This window comes from Crocodylus siamensis, chromosome 1 (assembly GCF_052110815.1).
Source record: "Crocodylus siamensis isolate JL-2025a chromosome 1, ASM5211081v1, whole genome shotgun sequence".
Lineage (NCBI taxonomy): Eukaryota > Metazoa > Chordata > Crocodylia > Crocodylidae > Crocodylus > Crocodylus siamensis.
In genome coordinates this window covers 107,537,663-107,560,676 of record NC_143395.1, presented here as the reverse complement: position 1 = coordinate 107,560,676, position 23,014 = coordinate 107,537,663, and the positions used below count along the sequence as shown (strand labels likewise).

Here is a 23,014-nt window from a genome sequence, read left to right as displayed (position 1 = left end):
TCAATAAGAAAAGCAAGAGACTTCTGTAAAGCAGTACATTTTATTTCCACATCTCATTCTCCAGATTAATTGAAGTCTTTGATTTATGCAATTAAAAATACCTCAGCACGAGGCAATATTTTTATTTTATTTTGCAACAGTCTCCACTGGAAAACAGGGTTGCATTAGCCAAGTCCCCATTTTAATGAAGGGGGTATTAAACACTAATGTTTAAATATAAACAAGATACAGGATAACCACATTTTTACTGTACATGCAAATGTACAAAATTGTAACAGCAGCTTTAAACAGTTAAAGACTGTTAGATTTTCCATATGTTTCCACTGATACTTCAACAATAAGCAGCAAACCATCACATTTCCACTTGGCATGTGTAAAAAGTCTTGTAATATGAATGTAAGAGTATAGCTTTTTACAGCACGTTTTTAAATATGCCAAACAGGTAATAGTGTTGTATGCCAGGATCTCTAAGGCTGCAATTCAGTTAGTACATAATTCTACCTTACCAGTAGACACAGAATATTGAACGCAGTGCAAATTGATTAGAAATGAATGTGGTGTTCAGTGGCCTGCATGGGTAGCAAAACATAAAATTATTTTAATAGTACATGAACTCCAGGTCATATAAATCAACGTCCTTATGCAAGGATGCATTAAAAAACCAACCAACAAACAAAAGAAGTTCAATTACTCTAAAAAGAATAAATAGGGCAATTATTTGAAAATACACTGAGGCTGAACAGAAAGTAAACATGATATTGCAGATCACAGTAAATGGCTCTTGTTACTTCAGTGCAGTTATATGTTAAGTACTACAGACAGACCTATGTGCCACGTCCTCAGAAAGCCCCGATTATAAACTCTGTCACAGTACGTCTGTGGTGCTGACCACCATCTCTTTCAAAACCCATTTAAAATGGCTTGTCAGTTTCTGAAATCTCCATTAAAATGACATTGTATGTGTATATGCCTGTAAACTGGCATAAATCTAAAACAAACTAACTGCTTTAGGACCCAATCCTGCAAACATTTAATGCCAAGGAAAAATTTTGCTTCTGAGAGAAGCCTCAGTGGTTTCAGTGCACTGTGGGCCTAATTCAATGACCATATGATTATAATAGGCATTGCTGGCTGGTATGTAGTTAAAGCTGTAGGAATAATTGATTTTTCAGTTCAGCTGCTCAACCAAAAATTGGTTTGGACTCATCTAAAACCAACATTTTTCAGTGAACCAAAATAATCCATTTCAGTGTGGTGTTCTAGTGACATCTTCCCTCCTCGTACCTTGTAACCCTGTGATCTGGACATTCACCACGAGTAAGGGACACCCAGGTTAAAATCCCTTCCCTGCTTAACTCAGAGCAAGAATCTGACTCAGGGTCTTCTACTTTCTAGAAAATATCCTCACTGCAGGGTGACAAGAGCTTTTCTCTCTTAAGCTCTTCTGTTGAAGCTGTTTCACGCTATATAAAGCACAGGACAGACTAGGACACGTCTGCTCTAGAATACACCATAGCTTGTTAGGTAGACTGCTGTTCTGAGAGACAGATATCTTTTTTAAACCCCTGCTCTGAATCAGGCAGAAAGGAGATTTCAACCTAGATGAGCGTCATAAAGGGACAGATAGAGAGGAGAAGGAGAGAGCAGCACCCGCACCCATCTTCTCACCAATTCAGAGAATCTAACCCCAGAATCAGAATGCTTAAGATTAACATTTGTAACCTGTTTTATCTGCCCAAAACAGTTATTGAATTTAACTTGAATTCACATATAGTTTCAGGTGAATGGCAATTACATTATTGGCAAATAAACTATCCATCAATAAAAATAAAAACAACCTGCAGAGCCCTCAATGTGATAACATACCAGAATAAGGCCTTTATCGTTCTGATCAGAGCTTCTCACCCTCCAGGTCTGATTCTGATCTCACATAGCTGTCAGGCGTAACTACTCAAGGCAATGGAATTACACCAGTGTAAGTCCAATGCACAGATTTCTACATCAGTTTAACTGTTTCAGTCATGGGAATGATTTTATAGCATAAGCAGATTAACACATCCTTTCTGGATGGCGAGGTAAAACAAGTTGGATTCGTCAGTGCTGATGTGAAAAACGTGCATCCTGCCTTCCTTCCCTATGCAAAAAATAAATAAATATTTCCTCAAGCCTTAAGACATTCCCTTTTTTAAACCTGCTTTTCAGGGACTTGGTAACTCCTCATTTTCTATCAAATAATCTTTCTTTATATAATTACCCCCCCTAACTAACCTCCATACTCCAAGATAGGCATCCTTCAGTGAGCTCTTGTTAACTCCTTCAGTGCTGTTTACTTCTCCTTGAACAGTGGGCACCTTTGCTGGCTCCACTGTGTTGTCCTGTTGCTCCTCTATACTCTCACTGTCCCTTTCTGCTTGTTCCTCTACTGCTGTCTCCTCTGTTCCCTTCTCCTGAGAGATCTCCTCCATTGCAAATGGTGGTTGACCTCCAATATGTCCTTTCTCTTCTTCCTCTCTTGCTTCTTTTTCCAGGTCCTCATAATTGCTCTGCTTTCTGGTCTCAATGTACTTGACCACACAGTAAATGACAGAGCCCAAGGTGTTGACCACAACACCTGCTATAAACAGCTTTGTGGGCTCCACATCATCGAAGGCCACCATGCCCACTGTGATGGTTGCTATGCTCTTTACCACCCCGACGAAGCTTGTGGTCACAGCCGAGTTAATGTAGGTGCAGTGAAGGGTGGTAAAGTTCATGGCACAGCCAATCAAGACACAAGCAATAAAGATGCATGTCATGGCCGGGTCCTTCCAGCCAGGGAATGACCAGACGTTGATGGCATCCATACTGGCAAAGGAGCAGATGATGAGCAAAGGAGTGGCTGAAACTGCAATGACATACTGGGCTGTCAGGGGTCCATAGTCACTATCTGCACTGGTCTTTTGGATGAGCACCAAATAGGCAGCATGTACCACCACAGCCAGCACTCCTGTCACATACCCCATGAGATCACCACTCAGGTCACCCGCTCCTGCCAGGAGAGAGGGAAAGACAAAGGAAGATGCTTTACAAGTCAGCCGGTGGATGGGAGTGAGAGAGAAGCATTAGTTATGACATTACAAGAGCAAAGGAAAGCACCATCCATTTAAAAGAGTGTCACTCAGTCCTATGACTTGTGACTGGCCTCCCAAGTTCTGCTCTCCTGGAAAAAGACACCAGAGGTGCGTCCAAATAAGCATGGACGTTTGGCTCCCCAGGAACAAGTAGCAGTGACACACCGTATGCCGCTGTTACTTGTCCCTGGGGAATGCCCATGCCACATCCACTTTGAGATGCAGCAGGTTACCCTGGGTTGGGTAAAAGAGGCTGGGGCCAGCAACTGTGGGTGTCCCAGGGCTGCACCCCATGGCAGGAAGCCTGGCTAGCATCTGGTGTGTGGCTCCGGCTGGCGAGGCCCCGGTTTTGAGCAGCATGCACTGCCGCCATGTGCATGACCCTGTTTTTTTTTCAGTGTGGGCTCCCCCCCAGCAGAGTAGCAGCGCAGGTAATGCCTGCATGTGCAGCGTGTGGCGCCGCAGATAGGCCTGCAGCATCACACACCACGCATCCACGTTTCTCTGGAGACGGCACAGGAGTGGTTTTGATCACAGACAAAATCTACCTGTCTATCTCATTTCAAAGCCACCCCTTTAACTTCTTATTCTCCTAAGCCAACCCAGGCAAGGTGGGGAGAGGGGGGCGCTCTCTCTCTCAAACGAGTTATCTTCTGCTGTGGAAGAAACTGCCGGGCTCCCCGTGCCCCCAAACACACAGACACGTGAGAAAGAAGGGGGACTTTCGGCTCCCCGTGCGCTCCTTCTGGGTCAAGCCCGGGGTTTGGTCCCAGTGCACAACGGAGCACGTGCTTGTCCCCTTCCGGTCCCGAGGCTCCTGCCCGAGCCCGGGGAGGCAGCTCCCGGGGAGCGGGGCCGGAGGAGACGGGCTGGGAGGGCGACCGCCGGGCTGGGCGAGCGGGAGGGTCCCGGGGGGGCGGGACGGGACGCGGCAGTGGAGCGGGAGCGGGAGCGGGCGCGGGGGGATCCCGGGGAGAGGCAGGCCACAGAGCCGGGCTGGGGCCGGGGGCAGCGGGTCGGGCAGAGCTGGGGTCCCGGGAGGCGGCGGAGGGCTGGGGGCAGCGATCGGGGGAGGGAGAGCACAGAGCAGGGCTGGGATCCCGGGGATCCGGTGGGGCGCAGAGCGGGGCAAGGATCCCGCGAGGCAAGGATGTGGGAGTGCGGCAGGACGGGGCAGTGCGGGGCCGGGGTTCGGGATCAGGCAGGGCAATGCGGGGCCGGGATCCGGCGGAGCTGGAGGGACAGTGCGGAGCTGGGATCTGGGATCTGGGCTCGGACGGGGCAATGCAGGGCTGGCATCCGGAGGGGCGGGGCGGGGCTGGATCCTGGAGCTCAGGCAGGGCGGTGCGGGCCGGGGTGCCGGGGGTCGCTCACCTGCCAGGGCGGCGCCGCAGGTGGTGACGAGCACGGCGGCCAGGACGCCGGGCGAGGGGGCGCCGTTGTGGAGCACCAGGACGCCGAGCAGCAGCGTGGCCAGGGGCAGGCAGCGCTTGAAGACCACGTACATGGGCAGGCTGAGGCCGCGCAGCGCCCAGAGCGTGAGGCTGGACTGCAGCGTGGCCAGCGCCGCCAGCCCGGCGAAGGGGCGCGCCAGCCCCGGGCCGAAGGGGGGCAGCGCCACGGCCCCCCGGCGCCGCAGCGCCTCCAGGCTCAGCGCCGCCGTGGCGCTGCTCAGGCACTGCAGCAGCGTGAGGAAGGCGAAGCGGTAGCGGCTCACCAGCAGCTTCAGCAGGATGTTGAGCGAGCCCGAGAACAGCCCGTGCGCCACGGCCACCGCGACGCCCAGCGCCCGGCGCCGGCCCCGCGCCATCCTGCGGCCGCCCGCCCCCCCGGTGCTGCTCCCCGCGCTGCGGGATGTGCGCGGCCGGCGGGCGGGGCCCCGCGCGCTGAGTGGCGGAGCCGGGCCGGGCCGGGGGTGGGGGACACCCCGGCGGGACCGCCCCCCGCCCCTGCCCCCCGCCCCGCCGCGCCCCCCGACGGCGCCGGGCTGCGCCGCGACCGCAGCAGCCGCCACGGCCCGGCCCGCAGGGCACTGCCGCAGCGCGGGGAGGTCCCGCTTGCCCCGAGGGGGCGGGGGCGGCCGAGCCGGCGGGGCTGCAAGAGGACACCCCCCCGCCGCCAGGCGCGCGCTCGCCTTGCACACACGCGTGCCACACGCGCGCGCGGCGAAGGGAAGCCCCGTGCCGGCACACGCACACGCACACGCGCTGCAAGGGGAACCCCCGCGCGCGCACTCTGCGCTCCCCGGAGCACACGCAGTGAGGGCGCGGGGCCCCTCGGGGCGCTGCCAGCCGGCCGGGCCGCGGGGAGCGGGGCGGCGGCGGGCTCGCCCCGGGCTCCTTGCAGGCGGCCCCGGCGGGGGCGCGAGCCCCGTCCTGTCGCCCGGCGCCCCTCCCCACACGACAATGCCCGCTGTCCCGGACGCCGGTCCCAGAAGCTGGGGCCGCCAAGCCCGGAGCCCTCGCCCTCCGAGACCACCCGCGGGAGAGCAGCCTGCGCCGCCGGCCCTTCACCCCCGGAGCCCCGGGCAAACTTCCGCCTCGTGGCCCGCTGCCTCCGCCCCGCCTGCGAGGACACGGGGCGGCCGCTCCGACCCGGGGCGCCCGCGTGCCGTGCTCGGCCAGGAGCTGCCACCCGCCGCTTGCCGGAGCCTGCGTCGCCCTGGGACCCGGGCGGCGCCCGACCTCTGCCATCGCTTCTGCCCGGGGACCACTGCAGAACAAGCCGGGTTTTTAACACATGCCCGAGCAACCAGGCAGAGAGCACGCTGAGAAGTGCCACTGAGCCACAGGCGAGGATGTCCTAGGGTGGCCCAGCCGTGCCGTTGGGATGAAGCTTTGGCATGTAAGCCATTCTTCGGGCCGGTCTTCCTCTCCCTGAGACCTCGGGAAGAATATCTTCCACCGTCTAACTTCATCCCAACCACGGAGTTGGGCCGATACAAGCTCTCACCCTAGGAAATCCTTGCCTCTCCCTTAACTTCTCGACCATCAGGGCTACAATATCCCTTGTACCGTACTTCACGAGGACATAGACGGTCACACAGATTAGCCCAAACGAAGCTTTGCAGCTTGCTGAGATTTCTGCTAGGAGTCAGCTAACCCAGCCTTCCTCTCCGAGGGACAGAGGCAGCCAGGAAGATTGCACACCCATTTCACGTGAAATGAAGGTGATCACCTTAAATGTGTAGAAAAGGCAGATCAGCTCCGCTCAGTCATTGCTATCCATTCAGCACCAGCGCCTTGAACGACCCCTGGTGCCACAATACATTTCTTTCACTCATTAACTGGCCAATAATTATGAAGCTTTAGCCCTCTTCTCTCTCTCTGGCACACACACACACACGTCCTTGCCCCATTAACTCAAAATACAAGCAGTCCATTGATGAATGGACAGTTAGCAAACTTTTTTTGCATTATAAGCATAGCAACATATATATATATAATGCAAAAAAGTTTGCTAACTGTCCATTGATCATTGGACTACACTTGTATTTTAAATTAATGGGGCAACAACGTGTATAGAGCTCTATATCTATCTATATATATATATACACACACACATACATGAATATATATACATATACATATAATAGTGTGTGTGTGTGTGTGTGTGTGTGTGTGTGTGTGTGTGTGAAAGGGAGGGAGAGAGAGAGAGAGAGAGAGAGAAAACAGAAATGGAGAACGTGGGGTTCTATATCAGTCTGTATGTCATTGCCATGGCTCACTTATTTGTTATGTGGGCTTCATCCTGAAGGGACTATCAATTATTATATGCCCATATAATATGTAACAATACAGAGTAAGGGATTTACTTCCACAGCACTTAAAAAGATAGACACAGACCTTCCATATGATTTGGCAATTCCAGCAGAAAAAGAAAGTGCCTGTCATTTCTGATGAGTTCAAAGGCTGAAGTACCTTGCTAGCCAAAAGTAAAAACGTTAAAAAGAAAGCAAAAAAACCCCCAACCTATTACTCTTCTTCAATTTGAGAATTTTAAGCTATACTTGCATGACAAGACTTTTTCTGGAGGGGGTATGTACTTATTAAAGATACAGTTTAGTATTTAGTTATTACCATTAGAGGTTATACTACCATGTTAAAAGTTTTAAATGAAAGAAGAAACAAGCAATAGTAAGCCCTGTCAAACCTCAATATGTATTCCTACAAATCTGTGTGTATTAGATCACATCATGGGTGATCAGTAGAACACAGGGGCACAAGTCTCTAACACTAAACCAAAAATACTAGGTTAGAAATATAGGCTCTTGCCTCCAATGGAAGCTGTATAACTGAAGAAGCTGCATCACATTTCACCTTTGAATCACAGCTGTGTGGAGTAGACCAGAAGTGAAGCAGATGCAAGGCAAGATTTAGGACACAAGAATATAAAACCAGGGGTCTATTAAGGTCTCTGTGTGGGTGTTACATATTCATATTTGAGGAGTAAGAAATCATTGCAATAAATTAAATAATAGAATCACTGCACTCATACAATTGAAGTACCTTACATGAGGGAAAACATACTGTTCTTGAAACAAGAGATAAAGACATTTATATTTTCAATGGGTGTGTGAGCATGGAAGAACAATAAGACCATGAGGAAATCAAACCATATTTAATCTGCTCTCTACTTCCATAAAATCTGAGTTTAATGCAAGTCAAATGACATTTTAGTACTGGTGACTTTGCTTCCACTAAATCCATCCAAGTGAAAATCCTATTATTATTTCTGCTAATGACATACAGCCTTTTTTTTTCTTTGGAGGTATTTCTACCTCCATCCTGTTTCTTCCTCACTTGGCATATCTCCATGTTCATTAACGTGCCTTAATTACGGCACTACTGCGAATTAGCACAGGTGAATGCTTTTTATGTGATGTTTAATACCCATTGTACTAAAAATCCTGCACATTAGCACAGATGAATACTTTTTTGAGATGCTTAATGCCCAATGGACTAATCTAATGAGCATTAGCACATTAGCATGGTTTTTGCCAGCTGCACTAATGCGCAGTAGAATTAGTCCAATAGGCATTGTCTCATGTAGACATGCCCACTAGATGTTGAATTGTCTATAAATTGTTGCCTTTTATCTTATCTACTATGCACAGTTTTATCTTTGTTACCCTCCCCTACAACCTTGCCACTATATTCCACCTCCCCTTTGTCAACTTCAACACTTGACAGGTCTCACATGAACAGGGCTCACAATGACTTCATTGGGCAGGTCCCCATCTGCAGGGGTGTGCAGTTCCTGGTGCCACAAGCCACACTCAGGGAATGTGAAAACGAGTGCAAATTTGCAGTGTGGTGGCAAATTTTGCTACTGGGAAATTCCAGTAGCAAAAAGAACTCTTGGGGAAAAAAGCAGCGCAGAACATGTGTCACAAGCACGTGCCGGAAAAAGACGGAGCACTGGCTGTTCAGAGCAACACCCTGGCTACTGACCAGGCTCCATGATGCCAGATCTTCACCCCTGCTGTGCCAGAACACCGGGTAATACTGCTGAGGCCAGAACAAGTGCTGGCCTCAGCATCTCCTATCCCTACCCTGGACAATTTGCTGTGTGCCAAAATGTGCATGCAGGAGCACGCACTGGGACACAAAGAAGCAGGACAAATTTGTCTCACTGCTATTTGTGCCTCTACAAGCACATACCCCTGCATGTGGGGACCCACACATTAGGACAAAGATTTCACCAGCTGAGCTTAAAAGCGCATCTCTTCTGGTCATTTCCTTGCTCTTTCTTCTTCTTCACACTTTTCTTTTTCCGTGTCCTATGCATGCTATTCTGTTTTCTCACATTTATTTCAGTTTTCTCCTTCCTTTTCTATATTACCTCATCATGGCTCCCTAACTAATTTTTCCCACCTTCTACATTTCTCCTTAATCCCCTTCTTCACTCTTCTTCTTGGCTGTTTGCTCTCTACTTTTTCACCTCTTTTTTGCCCTGCAGGCCACTGTGTCTGCTATTTTTTTAAGTATCATTTAAATAACTTATGCTTTTATTTTCCAAGGGCCCTATGGATTAAAAGTAATCCAAATATTAACACACAATACATTTATAAAGGACTGTTTCTCCATTTTGACACTCTACATATACTTACCTGCTAAATGCACTTCCTTCCAAAAAACATAGGACAAAAAGGCTCAACTGGATCTCTATCATTTTCTATGATTCTACAATACAGACCCTGTAGAACTGTAGCAAAATCAAGGGTGGGGAAAGAGTGCAGACTAAAACCTGAGCTGTTTTCCTTTTATAGCAAGGGCAATCCAAGTCAAAGGATCAGTGGACGTGTCTACATGTGCAGGGGATGGCACAGTTGTTACTGTGCAGTCATTTAATACTTGCTTAGCAAGTACTTAAGCAAGTACCAATTGACTAAGCAGTCATATGTGTTACTGCATAGTCCCAATGCTGCACGGGTTTTTTCCCCGTGTTAGTACACAGTAGCGTCGGTGTCAGTTTGTGCCAGCTGACATTACATCACCATAGCAACGAGCTACAGAGATGTAACTCATCGCTTCAGTGATGTAGCGGCTCGTGTAGATGCTCCCAATGCGGCTGTGCTATAATACTGCCACAGAATTATATAGTTCTATTGTAGTACTGTGGCAGTACTATAATAAGAGGGCAACGTGCTTGAACAGACCCAAATATGAAGAGAACACAACATTAACATCCTGGAATTCATGCAGAAACTTACTAGAATCAGTGCAGGCCCAGAAGACTGGGGTAATGTGGTCTGGCCATGAAACTTTACTAAGGAACCAGGCCAAGGCATTGTGTGTTAGCTTCAGTGTCTTTCTAGTGGTTTCAAGACGTAGACCAGCGGTTCCCAATTTCTGACAAATTGCACACCACCTATTTAAAATGATACAACCTTAAGTACCACCAGCAAATTTTTGTCGTATAAAGTAATTATAATAAATCTGACTTGGATTGCCCTTGCTATAAAAGGAAAACAGCTCAGGTTTTAGTCTGCACTCTTTCCCTACCCTTGATTTTGCTACAGTTCTACAGGGTCTGTATCGTAGAATCATAGAAAATGATAGAGATCCAGTTGAGCCTTTTTGTCCTATGTTTTTTGGAAAGAAGTGCATTTGGGTGGTTCGCCCCAGTGGCGGGACCGGGTGCCACCGCCTCAAAACTTCTAGGAAACGTCCGTGGAGATTTTCAGGGACACGTTTTTTGGACCTCAAATGCCCGTCTTCGGTTCCAGGAGGTCGGTCAGAGAAACCTCCAGGGTAGAACCGGGCCGCTCCAGGCATACCACAGATTGGAAACCACTGATGTAGACCAACACAAAGTACAAACCAAGCTTGAGGTGACTAAAACAGACTGGGTCTTAGAGCTTTTTGTCCTAGGCTATTTAGGAGGAAGTGCATTTAGCTGGTAAGTGTCAGGATGGAGAAGCAGTCCTTTATAAATATATTGTCCATTAATATTTGGGATATGCACGTAGCCCATAGAGCCTTTGGTTAATAAAAGTGTAAGTTCTCACCAAGTGCGGATGGGAAAAAAGAGAGCAGGCTGCTACAACCTCAGGCATAATGAGTTTGCTCATTCTTAAAACACCTAAACCTGTTTGCCTCTGCTACAAAGAACTGTTGTACTCTGTCATGTATGTCAACATGAGATGAGGACACCTGATACCTCAGTAAGGGAGGGGAATAAGAGAAAAGGGTGAGAAACCTACCATGAAAACTCAGTCCCAGGCTGAGTCTGCAATACACTCACTGCCTCTCAGGGTCCAACTTTACTGCAAAAGTGCCTCAAGTTGTCTCTCATGTTACCCCCAATTGTAGTTCTCCACCTTCCCTCCTCCCACACACAAAATTCTCTGCCAAGTGCAGTGGTGTTTTCATCAAGTCTGAGAGCCCAGAGAAGAGTACGGTCTAAAACTTGAGTGGGCACAATTTGTTAGCTGCCAATATGACCATGCAGATGAATGCAGATCAGTGCCTGTATACTCTGAAAGGACAAACAAGATCTCCCACAACTCAGGGAAGAGTCGTAGAATGGTGCATGGTAAATGTGCCCCTGGAGCCTTAGTACCAAAAAAAAAAAAAAGAGCACAGCACCAGTGCAGATACAGAAATTTGAGCTGTATTTCAAAATGTAGCTGTTGCAACTCAAACTAGACCAAATAAAGAGAATTAGAGTGTAGATAACTTGTGTTAATTCTGCAGTGAAGATATATACTCATACTATTCAGATGTGGTTCCTTGGGGCTAGAGATCATACTGGGCACTTAGTTCAGTTGCTAGCAGTCAGGATGGCGATTGTGGCTCTAGTTTTAGCACAGCTCAGACTAATGATGTGGTCTGCAGTCTCCCTCAAACTAAAGTCAAATAACCCACAAGTACCCACCAGTTTAACCAGATCCTACACACAATGAATGAGCCGAGACAAAAATCAAATGAACATAACCAGAGTGGAGTGGAATGTTAGGAAAAGTTCATTGTGACAAATTATTAACCTGACCATCAATCTGTATTTTAATGAAAAAGGCAGAGAAGCCTTTCTAAAAAAATTAAAACAAACTCAGCTTTGGTAGTCATAGAATCGTAAAACCATCTTACAGCTAGGAATGAAATTTCATTTTTATTGCATCTTCTTTATTGCAGGGACATGCTAGAGCTGACGGCCTGCTTTTAACGGAGGTAAAATGCTGAGAATACTTCCACTCTTGGCATGCTCTTGTAACAAGTTGATGTTTTAGAAGAGATTAAAATAGCCCTCATCAAAATACAAAGTTAATGGTGCATACAATTAGAAAAAAAGTCACACTTAAAGTAAGATGGTTGCCAAAAACAGGGAGAAAAGTATGTGTCCACCATTCAAAAGACTCAAATCTTCACAATGAATATTATAAGGTAACCCCAAGGAACTTTTTCTGCATTTATCTCTCTGACCATGGCTGCTAAGAGTACAAGTATAACAGCTTTTTGACAATACTTAGTTTATTATTTACTGCACCGTGCAGTTATTTAATATTGCGGCAAAAACAGAATAAATATAGTTTTTTATTTAAAAATCAAAAATAAATTTCTTTAGCTAAATAAAAGCCTATGAATTCTCAAAAAATCTTCTAAAAGAAAGAATGTAAAAGGGTATTGGATTAAATTTTTGAGACATTTGTAGTTAAAGGCTTGTGCAGAAAAATGAAGAATTAGAAGCTAGTTCTGTGAATCTTGAAAGCAATTTTATTTCATATGTAACAAACGTACCCTGAGAATTAATAATTAGCTATAATTACTGCCAAAGAAACATTTTTCACAACACAGCAAAATGTTTATAACAGCATACCTTCTCATTTAGAGATTATAAGGTAAATTTAAAAGCCACAGCATTTATTTATTGCACTGAGCTTCTGGGTTCTCACATTTTTCAAACGACTAAAATCTGGATTCAGCAGCTCTCAACATTGCAGTTAGTGCACGAGGGGGGAAGGGAGACAGTTAAGAAGAAAAAGTTTAAATCCATTTTGCTTTGCATGGGCATTAGGTACAGTGTATTTTTCATCTTCATGACAAACATCCAGATAATATGAAATTGTTCTTATCCTCTTACTAACTCTTAACTTCTTATAGGATTCGAATTGACATACTGTAAGTGCATATATTCTTAGTAAGTACCCCATGTACTTCATACACATGTACAAAAACTTCATGAACCCCATACAGTCTTGCTGCTTATATGCCAAGTAGTAAAGTAAGATGAAAGGAAGGAACTTCTAATGCTAGAGTTAATCTATTTTAATGCCTAAGATTGGGTTTAATGAGCCATGGTATTATAGCTTTATAGTTGTGTCATTTCTTTGCATGCAAAAAGGAAGTGTCACACATTTGCAAATCTGCAATAGTCCATCATAAAACAAAATACATTTTTTTTTAAACTTGTAGGCCTTTGCACACAGGGACAGGCCACCTGATCTAGGAAAAAATATAATCGTACCAAATCCAAAGAAGTTGGCTGTGTAAGAGGATTTCATCTTTCATCCTGCCTTCTAATCATTGCTCAGATACTTTCACATGGTTGTCCAGAAGCCCCCTGGCTCCTCCTTCCAAAATAGTCCCCTTTACTTCTCCCAGCAGTCCACCATTCTCTGCAGTCCATGAAGTCATCTGAACCTTCCTTCCCTACATCTTCAAATGGTCCAGTCGATCTGGCAGCCTCTGGTGTCAGGCCATCACATGATACATATCTCACCAGTTCTGGCATATGCTACCAAAGACCATGCACTGTTTAAGTTCAGTACCAGTCAGGGCTTTGCAAAGAGACCACTGGAAATACCCCTGTGAAAGGGTCCTTCATGGAAAAGGAAGAGAAAGTGGGATGCAGAAGTTAAGAGAAAAATCTAGGGAGGTACAGATTGAGGAGATTTACAGGGCAGGTAAAGATGTACAAGATAATAATTTGTATATCAAAGTGGAGCTTCAATGAAGTTTGAAAAAGTTTTTTAAGAAAAGGGAACTCTTCTAAGAATTTCCACCTGCAAGCTTTTTTTCTGTATTTCACATTTTCTAGATGTGAAAATGTGAAATACAGATTTCACATCTTTTGGCATCTAGAGTTTTATCTGTAAAGATAAAAGGGAAGGAAAAAAAATGGAAATAATCTTGTCTGCCATCATGAAACAGTGAACACAAAGGTCAAAGGAAGCAGCTTGCTATAACGTATGACATTTACTGTCTATCAACAGGATCCATCATATAGCATGAGAATATAATGCAACGTGAGTTTATAGCAAAACGTATCAATATCAAATCAACTGAGTGATGCAAGCCTCAGGTTGATGCCACAGCAATTTACAGTTAAAACCCCCAACCTTAAAAAACAAAAACAGTGCCAGTATCTCAAAATACCTTACCATTTAATTTCTCTGTAAGATTGAGGAATTTTGGTTCTCATCTTCAGTGATAACACAAATACCCATTAAACTCTACAAAGCAAATGTAGGAATAGTTCTGCCCTAAGCAACGCAGCAAAATGTCTGTTTCTGCCCGTCTTTGATAACCCACACAGATAGTGAACATTTGGCTGCACCAAGAACTGCCTGGACAGTAAAACCAGGCATAAAGATCTCCAAATCCTGCATTGCAAACATCTTTGGATTTAAAACAGCTTCAGTTAAAAACAGACATTGTACTGAAAAAAAACACAAGGGCAAAAGATCAACACATCTGGTGTGAGGTGAGGTCTGGGGAGCAGAAGAAGGTTCCTTCCCAGTCAGTCATCCTTCACCGAGAGAAGTGCATTCTCTATACAGGAACTGTCAGACACAGCGGGCTATAGATCTTCACTGTTTCATCCCAAGCACAGTCTGCCACCTACAAAGCAAAGGGCAAGCAGTTTACTTCCAGGAAAAACAGTTTTGACAAATCTAGAAGAATTACAGAGATATAATGTAAAGCAGGGGTGTCAGAGAGGCTCTAGGCTGTATGTTTATCTGGCCTGTCACACCACCAGCAGGCCCTTGAAAGCTTGGGGGCATAGGCTGCTGCAGAATGGGGGCCATTTGATCCTACTGGCCATTGCCATCAGCAGCAAGCTTGGCTTTCCTCTGCAACTGCCCCAAACTCTCATCGAGCCTCTGCCCCCGGCTGCTGCTGGATCCTTCCTCCTACTTCTGGACCCCTGCCCCCAGACCACTGCTACCTCCAGATGTGCCATCACTGAAACCCTCTTCATCTCTGGAATGCCACCACTGCAGTTTGTCCCAATTCCCTGGGCTAGATTTGGCCCACAAGAAGCCTTGTGGTCCACATCTGGCCTGGGGCTCAAGGTGAGTCTGACATCCCCGACTTAAAGGAAAATCACACCCAGTATTTAGGTTCATCTTGATAGCCCAGTTTATAATTTGTCAGGAACAAAACCATCATAAATTTCAGCAATTCTGGTGTTAGTTACCTTGGGTGAAATGCACAGGAGTTACAAGATTTTATTTTTCTTACTTGTTATATAATGTCCACAGTGAGAAGAAAAACTCTCATGTGCTTATTTCAAACAGGCTGACCCAAAAGGGTGATTTCTCATAAGGAAGTGGCATATTCTATCTAAAGGAGTCATCTGGCTCCCATTCCAGTATAACCTCATAAATCCAGCATCCTTGGGACCTAGCACCTGCCAGAAATGTGAACGTTCCTGATTTTTTAAACAGTGTGTGGCCGCAGCTCCGGGACCAGCCACTGCTGCTCTCTGCCTCCCCCCAGCACCCCCTCCCAGACGTGGAGGGGGAAGCTTGCACGTGGCGGCCGCTGCTGCCATCCACCACCCCGTGCCGCCACTCTGCATGCGGCCAGTGCTATGGGACCAGCTGCTGCTACTCCCCGATCCAGTATATTTTTTAAAAGTGCTGGATTTTTGAGAATTCTGGAATTTTGAAAACCAGATTTATGAGGTTATACTGTACTATGATATCTACTGATATCCATACTAAACTTACTGGCAAGGAAGTACTATTATGTCTATTTTTCAGATGGAGAATTCACACATTGTAAAACTAAAGTGATTTGTTCTCGATCACAAAGGAAGCCTGTGGCAGAACAGAAAATTGCAGTCGTGTTTCTTATAGACCAAGCTAGAACTCTAACCATTACAATGTCCTTCCTTACAAAGAAAGTTGACAGCATGGCCCTGGCTACTACTGAACTCAAATGCTGCGTGCTTCTGAGTAATGTCTCTCAGAGATAGAAGATCTGCACCAAGCAATGATCAGGCTTCATTAGTCTGACAGGAATGTGCTGCCACCTGGACTGACCTTAAAAACAAAGCAGCAGAATCTCTAGATTACTCAGAATTTTTTCTAGCCCACAGACCCCAAAATACTCATTTGGTGCAGATTTTCCCACAACAGAACAATTCTACAGCACTAGATCATAATCAATACAAACACAGTCAGACAAATAATAAACTTTAATAATCAGACCACAATATGCTTTAGATTTGTAATACAGTTAAGATGTTCTAACAAGGGCAAAGAATTAACCTATGTTGACAACTGCATAAACCGAATGATGTATAGTTTGTAACTAATAGTCTAGTTACAAAGTAGTGGTGGAGGAAAAGACTGAATCAAAAGGAAAAGAGATCTGAGAGAAAAAACTGACAAAAAAAAATCAGTGCGAATATATCATGGGAAAACTATTTTGAAGGTAGGGATCTCAATGAGAGTAGCAACAGACCCTACAAAAGAAGTATAATTTTGCTACAAAGGTGATTTCTGATCTAATCTAAAACTAGAATGAACAGCCGCACACTAAACATCTGGAAAACTAACTTCATTATCTGATACAAACTTTAGTTATCTCATTCCACATTTACTGCATTGTACTACTGTTCATTTGAGTTGTTTTCTTAGTTAGTTGAATCTGCTTACTTAGTTATTTGAAGTGCTTATCATCTTCATCTGAACAGAACAGCACAAAAAATCTCCTGACATTATGTTACTCTGCTCAATAACATAATAGAGCTTTGTGAGAAATAATATTTTGCTGCATTGCAGTTCCTCCAAAATTTTATTTAAAAAAAACCTGAGTTTGACTTTAAAAGGTACATTGCAACTGGCCTTGGTATTTTTATTCTTACCATGGGCATCGGTATCCTATAAGCAAAGCTCTCAAATTTTAAAAGGAAATACGACAAGAAATAACTTCTACGAAATCCCATGGAAATTCCCACCTATGGTCAATTTAATTAACATTACAGATCAGTCTGAGCAAATATAGTTACAGAATAAATTAATCTAGTAAAGGTAACAAATACAACCCATATAAAAGGGAGTTCAACTAGAAGCAATTGTGAGAATTTAGCCTAATTAATTGATTTTCTAATGGTTTATAAAAGACATAAACATTAAAGAAAAGGAAAATAAACCTGGAGAAAATAATAATCGTGGGTTGTCTCTTCCTGTGCAGTAGGAAGTTTATATGAAAGGCTAATAATGGAAAGGATGATGAACAAATTCATACAGCAAGCAGCAACAAGTAAACACAGTTAACCATGACGCAATTGCAAAGAACAGCATCAGAAATAAGGTGGCATTGTGCCAGACTAAAATTGGGTTTGGCCAACAGAAAGAAGAAAGGAGCCCACTGGTTACAAATTTACATCACATACTTGAACTACAATACAGCACCAACAAAGGGAGGAGCCCTGGTGTAGTTAGGGTATAAACTGTCACAGCTGATTCACTTCATTGGGCAAAATGCACAACAGGGACCCTATGCAAGATAACAGGTGACATGTTCCCTTTGCTCCTATATCCCTTGCTCCCCATGCCTTCTTGTTGTCCCAAGTGGGGCAGCACAGAGGCACAGGATGGCACAAGACCCACAGAATCCCCCATGTCCTGTGCCTCCACAACAAGTTCTGCATGGCCCTGTGCCTCTACACTGGGACCAGCACCAGGACCCATGCTGACACGTGCTTCAGATGGAGACATGGGTTGGCCTGATTCCCAGCTACCCAGGGAATCCCTTTGCTTTGCCTTTGAGTTACTATACATTATTTTATGGCAGCACACAGGTGATGAAAGGTGACATTTGTTTCTACCTTTAGTGATGAAACAAGCAGCATTAACTTATGGCCAGGCCATGGAATAAAGAGGACCAACGGACAAACTTATCTAGTGGTAAAGTCTGCCCCTCCTTCACATAACCAACAGGCTCCAGTTTTGTTCATTATGTACTTACTTGCATATGCCAGCAACAATTGTTGGGTTTTGGCTTCTCAACCAGATTTTCAGGTTTTGTGCTTTGGTTTCCACAAAAATAAAAGCAGAAAACAGGTCATACTACTACATTTTTCACTTTGATTTGGGGTTTTTTTTTCTGCGATCTGTGGTGCATTATAGTATTTTTTCCAACAGAGGGACACTTAGGATATTGAATGCATCCAAATATTCTGAAGATGCTCTGCAGTGTTTACTCTCACCTAAGACAAGGGAAGAAATAGGCATCTGCCCTAATAACACATTTTATGGTTCATTTCTTACATCAGCTTAGCACACAGGACTCCCAGTAGTTGGGAACTGGGATTCCACTGCACTAGGTGCTGGACATAGACGGGGTACAAAGACAGTCACACCTCCACAGAGCTTGCTGTCTTGATTAACAAAAAGGTATAACAAGTGGATGAAACAAATGGGTGGATGGCAGGAAGGGGGAGAGTGGAACAGTAACAAGAGCATGTTTTCACACAGACTTTGGGCACATTCTATCCATTAGTAGCTGGAACATCTGGCAGCTTCTCTTCAGTGAAGTCATCAAACTCAGTGCTAAATTCTACCCTCTGGTAGGTAAAAAAAATGGCTTCAATGTATGTAGGTGCATACTATACCTCAGTCTCAAGAATTGTTTTCAGCATTGGAATGGGAGACAGTGGGTACAGAGTGGATCACTTGTACTTGAGATGCACACATTTAAAATGCGAGAAGTACCATACTACAATGACGACTGCTGTATGAATTACACACACACACACACACACACACACACACACACACCCTCCCCCCACCCCAAAACTTTCAAACAAGGGTGCAGAGGGTTTGGCCATATCCTCATATCTTGGTAATTGGTCTAAAGCTAAATCAAGAGGGAAGTGCGCTGCAGAATTTCAAGTCACTCCCAAATTGTAATCTCGCTTTATAAAAGCCTTGCTGCAATCCAAGAGTCTTTATCTTCAATCAATAATATATGTGCAATCCTTTTGAGCAAGATTCAAAATGAGAAGTTTCAAGTTAATGACCTAGAAAATACATCTGCTTGACATAATGCCATACTTTCTTCCCAAATTAAATATGATGAAGTGCTACAGTCTAAAAATCGATGGTGACAGAATGTAAAGCCCAAGCACAAGAAGAAAATATATCCATGTTGTCTAAGTAGGCATAGTTTTAAAGCAGGGTTAGAATTATGTGGGGGCTTGAAGGGGGCTGGAGTGGGCTGAGCCTGCCATAAGGGATGAGAGCGGTCCCCCCCAGCAGCCAGGCAGAAACTGCTGTTTAGTATGGGGAAAAAACAGCCCCTCCCCCTTGTTCCTGCCAGGCACTTTTTTGCTGTTGCTGCCATCGTCACTGCTGCCATCGCTACCTCCGACCCCCACAAGAGTCAAAGTGTAATTCAAACCCTGCTTTAAAGAGATCAATTTCCAGTGGGAATTACTGTATGGGATTTATTAATTTGATTGATATGCCATGTAAATGTGTGTGTGTAAAAAACATACATGCTAGAAATAACATGCACATTATATATATGGTCTCTATTTTATGTAAGGAAATAAAAATTACTCAAGAGGCTTTTCCTAGACAAATGGTGCTCAACCTCCGGCCCACAGAGCCCTGTCATCTGGCCTGGAAATGTGGTAGCGGGGAGCATTGGCAAGTAACACTGCCATCATTTCCCTGCTGCCAAATTTCCAGGCCCTGTGTGCCAGATGACATGGCCCCATGCGCCAGATTAAGTCATGCAGGGCCCGGGCACTGGGGCTGATCTGGCACATATGCAGGGCCGGGGCCCAATCCAATGTATAGGGCTGAGACCACATGCTCGATCACATCCAAATGCCAACTCCGAGCTGGATCCTGTGCACTGAATCGGAACTGCAGACTGACCCTGCAACACTCATCTGGCCTGCAGCCCAGAAAGTTTGGGCTCCACTGCCCTACGCTATACTTTCTTTATGTGAAGGGAGAAAAAAAGGAACAGCTTGATGAAATCAAGAGAGTCAAGACTGTCCTTTTGTATAGCGCAGCTAAGGGAAAACAACACAAGACAGATCAGATTCTCTCTGTTTTTATCATGGACAATTTTTAAGTTCTAGATGGTGTCCCAATCTACCCCATATTTTCTATTAAATGGGACTACCATGCAGTTCCAAGATAAGTGGGTTATTCTGATTAGGCCTTTGGTATACAATACGTACACTTGCTGACACAAAACCAACTTTGGGTTAAGGAAGGATGAGTTGTCTCTTTTTAGGGCCCAATTCAAGTAGATACTTTCAAGTATCTGAATACTTTAAACAAATGAAAAATCCAACCAAGTAACTGCGTGAAGGTGATTGCCACTACAACTAGTATTACAAATAGCATGCGACTCTGTGACCTTGGTATACTTCTATGAACCTATTTACACACAAGCAGCAATAGAACTTAAGAGGAACGGAGGGTCAGACAAAATGTAAATCAATGATTACATAAAATATTTTAGTAATCACTCCAATTAAACATTTAGTGCAACATACAATACTGTTTCTGTGATTGTGCTGATTACCCTTGGGTCTTCACAACCATATGGCTTTGTCCATCTTTTAAAACCTCTAATACAATCTTTATATAATTTCAGAAATGCTGCAATTTGTTCTTTCCATGTTTCTTATTCATATTTTCATACACATTTTTTAACCCTAACTTAGAATAGAATATAATTGGATATGCCATAAAATGCAATGAATGGACTGCAAGCTACCTGAATTCAGAACAATTAAAAATAATGTAGCATCCTTCTTGAAATAGCCTTCTCCTCATTCATTTTTATCCCCAAACTACTGTACAATATGGCAGGGTTATATTAAACAGCTGTGTCTACAATCCAATAGCCCTGGATACAATCTGCATGTGTCTGAAAAATACTCTGAGAACTTTGGATGAAAGAAAGTATATACATTTATTACATTTTACATTTTTAACTTTAAAAAAAATGTAACAAGGTAGCAGCTGGACAGCCATACTAATTCAATGAACATTGTAGAGATATTTTGTAGAACCCGTTCATCAATATTGCTTATGCATTGGAATACAAAATTCTAATGCAGCAATTTGTTGCCATCACAAACTATAGCAATAGGTGAAAATAATTAAAGCTTAACTGGAAATCAACAATGTTCCTCCTCCACCAAATGATTACTGCTCGGGAAAGGACAACATTGGAAAAATGGACAAAAAGTATTAGCTTTTCAGTCTGTTAGGTATTATTATTGGAGTATAAACAGTCTAACAAAGAAGTACATTTATTAGTTGCCTGAAGCCCTCTTATTTTAACAATGAGTTGCAGCATCAGTGCATAAGTTAGTGTACTGTACTTTTATTGTTGGTGCAGTATAAATATGATGCCAAGTAATTTGTCGATAAAGAGGTGTGCGAGTCTATTTGCAACATACAAATCAAACGAGGCATTATTTCATATATCCTTTTGATATAAAGCCTAAAAATTCAGACAGTTAATCCTTTACTGGAAATTCATAGTTTAACTAAAGTGAAACAGTCATCCCATGCTTTATTAAAGTGTTTATCCTTGTCCCTAATTATAATGCTGCTTTCCACCAACTGATTTAATACCAATATCCATTCATTTATCAAAGCCATTTCCACTGATCTATAAATGATTTACTTCTCTGACAGGTCATAGTTACCTATTCATCAATACAGTCCTGCTTTGGAATAGACCTTTTCCAGCACCTTAGGGCAATCTGTTTAGTTTAGTGCAATTACCTGAATGACACAGTCTCTTCAATGTTTAGGAGCAAAGGAGAAATATCTTTCATGTTACTGGCTACTTTGCCATTCCTAAAGGTACAATAAAACCCCAAACCCAATACTCAAAAACTGTATTTAAAGGAATAATAAAAAACTGCCAGACTTAAAGGGCTTACTAAAAACTCAGCGCAGTATTCTGTAGGTAAGTAATGGCATGCATTTTCAATAACACAGCTGCTTTTCTTTTTCATCTAAGAAATGCTGGTGCCACAGCTGAACGAGCTTTTCAGCAACTGGTAGGGCATATGTGGTTATTACTAGATCTGTGAAATTAGGCAATTGCAGGTCTCAGAAGTTAAAATCAAAAGCTCCATTTACAGAAGAACAAGAGATCTGGAGAAAAAAGATTTTCTATCAGAGAAACTGACATCAGAGAACAGCACCAGATAAAAAACACAGAATTCCTAGGTTTGTTGACAACATTATTGCTGAACTCCTGTAAGGGATTTCTTTGAGAGCAATCGAAGACCTCTAAAGTGGACATGCCCTCAGATTTTTTATGCTGCCTAGCAGGGAAGTATTTGATCCTGTTCACCTCCTACAGCAGTGTTTCTCAGCTGAAGTGCCACAACATCCTTTGAAGTGTGCCCCAGTACCTGGCCCCTCTGTGAGGAGATAAGTACTAGCTCCTCCATACATCCCAGACCTGTGTGGATATCCTAAGAACAAGCAGAGGACCCTGCATGCCTTTCCCCACAGCCCCTCCCACCAGGTCCAGAACCATGGGAGGAGGGGGGAGAAGCTGAGCTGAGAAGTGCAGCCCTAGCTCCCTGCCCAGAAGGTGACAGGGGAGCAGGGGAGAGACATAGGCATGGGGTGACAACACCAGGGGGAACAAGCAGCAGACACGTGGCAGCAGGGGAGGAAAGTACAGACATGGGGGGGGGGGGAGCAAGTGGAAAAGGGGGCAAGCAGAGAGTTTATAAATTTTCCATGTACAGAATATAATTATTTTCAGGCTCATCTTAAATTTGAAGTTGTCTTGGATTCATGTAAATACAGGAATTAAATGCTTGCAAAGAACTTTAGGCACACTTCTGGATGTGGGGGATGGAAGTTAAATAATGGATAATTAAAAAATATACAAAGGATTATTAGATTGCCTGCTTATCAGCCTCGTTTACAGTGGTGGCCACTCTCTTGAGCCTGTCATCAGACAAGAAGAGAGGAAGTTTTGCCATCCATCCCCAACCCACACTCTCCCTTGAATAGGGAAAAGCAAGGTGGATGGAAGGGGCTTTTGGCTCAACTCCCACTCTTAACTTTAATCCTTGATAAATCAGGATAGGAAGAATACCCACTCTCCTTCCTCCTTGGGTGATTCATGCCTGGAACATCTACTGGTTTAAACTAA

General features: G+C 44.4%; 2 protein-coding genes across 2 annotated transcripts in view; both read right to left on the bottom strand.

The window, feature by feature from the left end:
- Positions 1-174: 174 nt before the first annotated feature.
- SLC35D3 (solute carrier family 35 member D3) lies at positions 175-4,920 on the bottom strand. The gene is made up of 2 exons (XM_090031461.1): positions 4,485-4,920; positions 175-3,028 (listed from the first exon to the last, which is right to left on the bottom strand). The coding sequence occupies exons 1-2, from the start codon at positions 4,918-4,920 to the stop codon at positions 2,199-2,201; spliced, it is 1,266 nt and encodes a 421-aa protein (XP_089887587.1). The 3' UTR covers positions 175-2,198.
- A 7,385-nt stretch (positions 4,921-12,305) lies between these two features.
- PEX7 (peroxisomal biogenesis factor 7) overlaps positions 12,306-23,014 on the bottom strand; it is a 73,648-nt gene continuing 62,939 nt past the window's right edge. Inside the window, exon 10 of the mRNA XM_090040096.1 lies at positions 12,306-14,455. Coding sequence (XP_089896222.1) covers positions 14,387-14,455 — 69 coding nt within the window. The 3' untranslated portion in view covers positions 12,306-14,386. The remainder of the gene's footprint in view (positions 14,456-23,014) is intronic.

Bases quoted from the DNA above. Each gene is read 5' to 3' on its own strand.
- SLC35D3 (XM_090031461.1), bottom strand. From the start codon at position 4,920: ATGGCGCGGGGCCGGCGCCGGGCGCTGGGCGTCGCGGTGGCCGTGGCG. The intron at 3,029-4,484 runs GTGAGCGACCCC...CTCTCCTGGCAG, and splicing joins CTGCGGCGCCGCCCTGGCAG to GAGCGGGTGACCTGAGTGGT.